The sequence below is a fragment of the Epinephelus lanceolatus genome, chromosome 5, assembly GCF_041903045.1.
Source record: "Epinephelus lanceolatus isolate andai-2023 chromosome 5, ASM4190304v1, whole genome shotgun sequence".
Classification (NCBI taxonomy): domain Eukaryota; kingdom Metazoa; phylum Chordata; class Actinopteri; order Perciformes; family Serranidae; genus Epinephelus; species Epinephelus lanceolatus.
In genome coordinates this window covers 17,966,413-17,974,450 of record NC_135738.1, presented here as the reverse complement: position 1 = coordinate 17,974,450, position 8,038 = coordinate 17,966,413, and the positions used below count along the sequence as shown (strand labels likewise).

The window sequence follows — 8,038 nt, the reverse complement described above, 5'->3', positions numbered from 1 at the left end:
TGTTGGGGACTATTTTCAGCTGCAAATTATTACACAGTTGATGCTCCAGTAAGTGTTTGCAGCCACAGGATGGTGTATGTGGGACTGACTCAAAATAAACTACAGTGCCCGTGTTCATTGTGATGAGGGAACGTGGTACTCAGTGGAAAGGTGTGGCTAAGTGGAGCTCTGTGGTACAGAAGAATAAGTTACGTGAGTATACGGAAATCTATTTGTTGACAATAAGAAGAATATACTGCCAGCCTTATCTCGTGTGTGTGTTTGTGTGAGAAGGAGAAGGGCCTGAAAACACCCAAAGAGCACAGTATAATTTCTTATTCAAATATTTATTTAAAGACATTAAAACATTTATAAAAACATATTTTTGTCACCAAGATATAAAACAACATGTTGAAATCTCTGCCTTTAGCTTGGTGCACACCTCAGTGTCTTCAGGCTGGGTGTTCACCACATACTTCTGTAGACCATCAGCATTACTCCATGCTGAAGCTACAGAGCACTGCTCACTTGGTATTGAACTACAAAAGCATCTTCCCCTTTGAGATGAACCTCTAAAGATTCTAGTGAACATAGCGCATCAGGTGTCTTCGGTCACAAGCTGCCGGCCATCACAGCTACAGTCAGAAGTGTAACAGTGATGTAGAGGGATGTGGTTGCGACCCCCGGGCAGGAGTTACAGTGTGGTGTATCACAGCAGGCATAGCTCATGGTGTAGACGGTTCCTTTGTGGCGGACGCTGTGCACCTGGCTGCAGTCCTGTTTTGCCATGCAGCCCCTGGCCGACAGGGCACTGTGGTTGCCATAGCGACCATCTGCCTTGTAGCACAGCTCGTCAGAAGGGCACTCCGTCACAATGAGCTCAGATGTCTTGTCCTTCTCCAGGACGGGGCTGTAGTAGCAGAGCAGGTTGTCACAGAGCAGTGAGGGGAGGAGAAGGTAGAACCACAGCATGGCAACGTGCACAAGCTGCAACGTGTTCGGCCTGCAAGTTAAAGAGAGGCATTTGGTATCTTAATGACCAAATATTGTGCTATAAAAAACAAAATCTGAACTTAAGGAGAACATCAGGGGCCGTATTCACAAACTTAGCCGAAACATCTCCAGCAGAGACCCAGCTTTGGAGTGATTAAGGAAAACTCTCACGCAACTCTGAAACTTTTACCCTGGTGAGAAGGTGTGGTTGACCCCACTGCAAGGTATGATGCAGTCTTCTAAAAAATGCCATTTGTTGATCATAAAAAGGTGCAGACACCCAGTGGAAACAACATGAACTGCATCACAATATGAAGCACTGATGGAAGGATGGACAGACTCAAGTCATCACTGCTGCACTATTCCATTTTTACAGTTGCTTATTAGCACTTTCATTTTTGGTATTATTGCATCGAGACATGAACGCTTCTCTAATGATATCAACCACAAACATTATCCCTGCACAATATAATCTCTAAAGTTTCATTAACTCACTGTCATTCAGTGTTACCTCTTTGTCCTTCTGCTATTCTCTCCTCTGCTTAAAAATTCTTAAGCCTCTTAAAAGTCCTCCTTCCTACTCCTAACAGTTCTTCACCTAAGGAGCTAACTTAAGGGTTTAGATGCTTTGTAAATAACTTATCTTTACCAAGATCTAGTCTAGTCTACTAGAAATTAGGAACTAGCAGTTTCGTACTGCGCTTTTACAAAGTGAGGGCACTTGTGAGAGATTTAAAATACTGCATGTGTCAAGTTCCAAAAACTCTGGGGCCTACATTTCCCATAATGCAGCTCATCTAGACCTTCTTGGCCTTGTAAATGCCAATATTTCAAATGCTACTTCCCCAGTTTGCAGACTTCCTGTTAAACATTTGTGGTGTCAGAGCCAGAATTAAGTCACATCACTTTAGTAATTATCTCAGACTTGACAAAGCTCCTCCAGAGTCATAAAAGATGCAATATAAAAGATTTCGTAGGCTCTGCAGGGCTCCACATGACCAATATATTGACTTTGGTGTATCACCATTCTTTCATGTTTCTTTTTTTCCCCAAGACCATCACTACAGCCAGAAAAAATCACCATGTTACCTTTAGAAGTATCCTAGCCTTCATTCTTTCACACAGGTGTTAATGATCTCCACTGATTGTCACATTCAAAAAAACTCAAGGATTTAAAGGCAGAAAGTGACGACAGAAACAATTTCAGTAAAACAGCATAATGAAGACTCACCTGCACATATTTAAAGATTTTAATTCCACTTAAACAGTCAAAACTTTTCAGAGCTTCTCCTGCTGAATTCTAATGTCACCAGTGACTCCAGATCTCCCCTCACAGGCCACACCTCCCACCCAGCACACCTGCTTCAAAAATCCACACAGAGGAACTACAGCAAGTAGGAAGGGTGCTTTAATTATGCTGCATTCATCAGTAACCACAGAGATGATGTCAGCATTTACTCTGTTCCACCAGGAGGATGGCTGACAAGTCCACCTTTTCTCTCTGGAGCAAAAATGTAATCACAAAACACTCATGCATTTTGTTTCTCATTTAGAAAAATACTAATAATCACAGACAAATGTTAGTGTCCTTTAGGAGACTTGGGTGAGTGCCTATGGCCAACAGGCCTCTCCCAGCTGTCTCCAAGCACTTATGATGCAGTGGCAGGTAATGTTGAGCTCCCTGACGATGTGTAATTTGCACATGAATCCAAAGACTCCTCTCTAAGAACATCATTTATGTGACTGTGCTCTATCTTGTCTGTGATCATCCCCAGCAGCGTCTTCAGATTGGTGTCAGACTTTGGTCGGCTGTTACAGTTGTCTCTGCAGCAGCAGGTGTGGCTGACGTTGAACTTGACCCCTCGATAAGAGATGATTTCATAAGAGCCACAGAGTTCAGTGTCCACGCAACCCTGAGCAGACAGAATGTGGAAGGAGCCGTAGTGTCCTCTGGAGCTGGCGCAGCGCTGATTAGGCAGACACTCGCTGGTGAGGTTGGAGCAGGACTTGCCTTTGTGCTGCAGGGGACAGTAGTGACACAGCAGGCCGTCGAGGCTCAGAGCAGGTAGAACCAGAGCTGTGGCCAACAGGATGGAGGTCAGGAACCAGTGTGGTCCCAACAAAAAGACATCCAGACTGATGTAAATCCACACACACACACACACACACACACACACACACACACACACACACACACACACACACACACAGTTAGTCACAATCATCAGTTAGAGGTTTGAATTGTTTTATTTAGATGAATGTTCACCTGCTCTTTCTTTGTGATCCCATCCTCCTGTATGTAAAAAAACCCAAGAGCGTTTGAAGACGTGTCAACCTGAGGAACCTCCAGACACCGGCAACCCTTCTGATTACCAAGCAGAAACAGGTGTGTCTTTGAAGCCCTCTGAGCTTACAGTGTTTCTCATGTGCTTGAACACATTTGTCCAGGCAGAAGTCACATTTTTGAAAGTTGCTGGCCAAAATGACAGACTGTTTGCAAAATGCTTTAACAACCAAAACATTAAAAACATGATACAAAAGCAAATATTCCCATCCAACTTGTGGTCAAATTACAGTTTTTCACATTGTAACTGAGCCTATTAACTACGCATCCCAAACCTTAATGCCATCTACCAAAAGAAAGACACATTTCCCAAAACTCTTAACACTATTCACTTGTTTTCACAGATATTTAAATATTCAAAACACTTTCTGCAAAACCTAACGCGAAAGTGGACAAATAAATCAATCACTGCACTGTGTTCATTTACAAAACACATGCTGTCAATACAAGTAACTTTCTCAAGGTGCAACCACTAAACTACAAACTTAACACACAATCAGAACTGCACAGGTCAATAAGCTATATACATATATATATATATAGCTTTCTATTGTAGGCAGGCAGAGACCTCTCACAGCTGAGCAGGAGCCCACCCTGGTGAATATGGTGATGGTCAGTAATGCCGTCCGATTAAAGGAAATTCAAACTCCAATAATTGAAGACCTGGTAGTCCTCCAATGAACTGACAGCATCAGTATTTCCACCAGTGGTGGGTGCCTGTGGTGATGTGTCCCTCCAGGGTTGGATAAGGCAGGCAAAGACATTTTCCCCACACTACTTGGAAAGAGCAAACGTAATGTGTGAGGTTGATGAGACATCATGGCCTGACCCAGAGCTGAGATGAGATGTTAAGAATGCTGCTGCTGAGTAATCTGTACATGTGCTGCACATGCACGGAGTCTTCCTCACGTGTTTTGTCAGTGTGGTATTGCAAAGATCAGCAGCAGTATTCCCTCATCCACTGTAAGAGTTATGCAGTATATTACAGTACTGCTTTCAATTTCTCTCATCAAGCTGTTCCTGAAAGGGTTAGCTGGAAAGTCAGTGCTGTGATTTTACAGTAAAGTTTCACATTATTGCTCTGAAAATATATTGTTAACATTTTGGTAGCACTGTTTTATCCCTCCAGAGTTTAACAATCAGTCATGTAGTCTGTGTTTTTGACAGCTTACGTGTGTTTTCTGAGGGCAAGGTTTGATTTAGATGTAAAATTATTACGTTATGTGAGGATAGTTTTAAGTTTGTGAAAATGAGTGTGCAGTTATTGATTTGTGTTTAGAGTTTTGGGAAATGGAGCATTGTCTCAAGATATGTGTTTTAGCAATCAAGAAAAACATGTAACATATAATTAAATTAATCATGACACAATGGACAACAAAATACAGAATACAGCTATTAATATCAACGTTACTTTGTGCTATATGTCTGTGCCATTTGGTAATACTTTATGTACTTTATAGTACATGCCAAAAAATACAAGCAAGCAACTCAAAGCATTAACTTCATTCTTGTCTCCAAAGAGGATTTTATTGGAGATAAGAAACCCTGCTGCACTCTGCTCCTGCACTTTTTAAATTCTTTTGAGAGGCCCTGTTGAAACACTATTTAAAAAGACGTTTCATCAGAAAGTTTAATTCATTCATTTTAATATTAGATTAATTTGTGTGTCTTTGGCCTCTTTGATCCATGTTTGCAAAGAGTAACACAGAGGTGCAGTCTATATGGATGGATAGAAACTGCTGATTACACAGGTACATTAGAAATTCATAATTATGCAAGTAATTTCTATCAGCTGTGAATAGATGCTTTCCATTTTTTTTAAAACACAGTTAATCCAATAGAATTTGGGGTCTTTTTTCAGAGATCTATTAACTGTTTTGGGGAAGTGTTCACATATTTGCAAGACAAGACTCTTAAACTGGGAAGGTGATGATGAAAAGCAAACACAAAAGAAATTGATTTTAGCCTTCAGTTTATTGCCCAAAAATATCATCTTGCTTAATGTCTCAATGCACTTTGTACAGTCTTTACCAACAACAACAAAATCCAGACTCTAAAAATCCAAAAGACAGGATCACAGCACCACCTGCTGCTCTGCACAGAACATGGGAATGTGGTGTTCAGAGCTGTTGAGTGTCATCCACGTGTTTTTAAACCTCACAAAGCGGCCACTCTCTGTTTGTAAAGCATCTGCGATACAAAATAGAAAGGAAAAAATCATCTTGTAATTGGCCACATTCTTCTTTCTTGATTGTCTGTTCATGTTCCGTAGGGCGATGAAAAGGCAAGCTTTCCCTCCTTGTACAAAGGTTCCTGAAAATAAGAAATAAATTCTGGATAAGTTGAAATTTTCATGATATGATAGAAAATGGAGGTGTATGATTAGTAAAGTTTTAGTGGTTTGCTCACAGTCAGCTCCTCCTCATCGTCCCTGGCAGAGTTCTCCCACTCTTCTTGATCCTCTGCGGGGTCGTAGCTGTACAGAGGAATCAGCCTGTGGCGCAGCTCATCTAACCTGAGGTGAAGCATACAAATGAAAAAATGTGACAAAACATAAAATATTTCAAACTGATCTGAAAGTGATGCTTAAACCACAGAAACCAACTAACCTTGACTTCCTCCTGATAAAATAAACCTGAAGAGAAACATGAAAATAAAAACTTAAAGATAAACCTATGATGCTGTCATGTTAAAATAAACATGCAGAACTATTCTTACCATCGCCACCACACATCCAATCAGTACGAGTACCACAACGATGATGAGTGCATAGTAACCAGGAAATCCAGGTCTGGGTTTTGAGGGTGAAATGTGGGGAGTTGTGTGGTTGAAATGCATTTCTTTCTGCTCAACTTCCGCCCTTATATAGTACACCACTCTGCTCGGTGCACCTCAGCTGACACCTCTGTGACACATTCAGTGGGATGCTGCTGCTGTCATTCCCACTGAAAGGCCACGCTGGGCTTACTCAACCCCAGGAAGACTCATCAGCATTGCTACAGAGAGTCAAACAGTAGCCACAGTTTACCAAGAGATTTATGATCCAAGAGTCAGTATGACTGTTTCAAATGACCCACTGCAAATAATCAATGAATGAAATTTAACTTTACAACATCCAAAACATTCCTTAGCTAAAAAACAAATAAATAATTTCATCTTACCTCACAGTATCGTGTAGAATACAGGAACACACGTTTCCCTCTCGCTGCTTTCATTTCCCTTCACAGAAGAAACGCAGTGCTCACATACCTCAACCTGCCCAATGACATTCCTTAATGAGGAGTGGATGTGATGTAAGCTGTCGGTTTAGTTAGACTGGATGTATGTGCTGATTACACACATTACAAGTTGTTATTGTTTCAAAAATTAACACAAATACATTAAAGGTTTCCAGTAGGAACAATAACTGCACAATGGTGTGGTGATATATTCTGATTATTGCTTTAAAGGTCCAGTGTGAAGGATTTAGGGGGATATATTGGAAGAAATTGAATAAATTAAGTATATTTTCTTTAGTGTATAATCACCTGAAAATAAGAATTGTTGTGTTTTCATTACCTTAGAATGAGCTGTTCGTATTTACATAGGCAGAGGGTCTGCATCCACAGAGATCGCCATGTTGCACCACTATGTTTATACAGTGGCCCAAAACCAACAAACCAAAAACTGATTCTAGATAGGGCTTTTTGCATTTTCGCATCAGCCGCTGTAGTTAGCAGCCCCTTCACATCGGGCAGTGTCAGAAAAACACAGATTTTTAAACATCAGACTGCTTTATTTAATGTTTTTACTGGTTTAAATTACAGTTTCTTTTTAACAGGAAGAAATCTCTGCGGATAATTTGACTTACAGTAAAAACCTCCTGAACAATGAACACAATGAAGGAAGTCTAACTAGGGGAATTTTCAGCTGGTTGCAGTCCCCAATCCTCACCACTAGATGCCACTAAATCCCCCTAAAATATTACACGCTGTTCCTTTAAGGTTCCACGTTGCGCTCATTTCACAAAGGTTAGGCTCTCTAGGATATATTAAGATGTGAACCCGACTTGTGACAGGTGTAGCCAAGCACCGGCGAGCCATGTACACATGTTCTGGTCTTGTCCTGCATTACAGACGTACTGGGGGGAAATCTTTGGATCACTGTCGAGGGTTACTGGAAAATCTGCTATGATTGCATAATTTGGTGTAACTCCACCCACAGTACCACTCTGAAGGAAGTCCCCAACACCTCCTTCACACATTTGACGGATGAGGGAAGTCCTTCATTTTGTCAAACTGGAAAGAATCAGGTGCATAATGAGGGGCTCTCTGAGGAAATTTTACATGATGTGGGATCCTTTTTTGAGTATATAAGAGAGCTGGACTATCCAGATATTCCTGCATGACTGATCAACTATTTTAGAGACATTAAATTGTGATGTGACAGGCAGTTGTCCGACCAACAACAATTATGTTATTTTTTAGTATCTTATATTGTGTTGATCATCATACATGCATTTTTACATGTTTTTATATTTTGATTTTATTACTATGTTGTTCTTTGTCTTGTTCTGGGTACTGATTTGATTTGTAGTATTTGTCTTAGTCCTGTTTTGGTTTTGTTTTGTTCTTATTTCACTTCCTACCTTCTTTTTTGTTGTGTCACTATTGGATTATTGGCCAAATATTATCGTGTTTTCTGTCTGCTCTATTTGGAAAATTTCAATAAAGAGATTTCAAT

General features: G+C 40.6%; 2 protein-coding genes across 2 annotated transcripts; both read right to left on the bottom strand.

Annotated features, from left to right (window-relative positions):
• Positions 1–316: 316 nt before the first annotated feature.
• Positions 317–2,616, bottom strand: bncr (bouncer). The gene is made up of 2 exons (XM_033635380.2): positions 2,204–2,616; positions 317–982 (listed from the first exon to the last, which is right to left on the bottom strand). Exons 1-2 carry the CDS (start codon positions 2,209–2,211, stop codon positions 592–594), a joined length of 399 nt encoding a protein of 132 aa, XP_033491271.1. The 5' UTR covers positions 2,212–2,616; the 3' UTR covers positions 317–591.
• Positions 2,617–5,271: 2,655 nt separating this feature from the next.
• On the bottom strand, positions 5,272–6,583 carry LOC117262423 (uncharacterized). Its single transcript, XM_033635384.2, has 5 exons — positions 6,478–6,583; positions 6,035–6,312; positions 5,926–5,951; positions 5,726–5,831; positions 5,272–5,629 (listed from the first exon to the last, which is right to left on the bottom strand). The coding sequence occupies exons 2-5, from the start codon at positions 6,152–6,154 to the stop codon at positions 5,576–5,578; spliced, it is 306 nt and encodes a 101-aa protein (XP_033491275.1). The 5' UTR covers positions 6,155–6,312; positions 6,478–6,583; the 3' UTR covers positions 5,272–5,575.
• Positions 6,584–8,038: the final 1,455 nt, after the last annotated feature.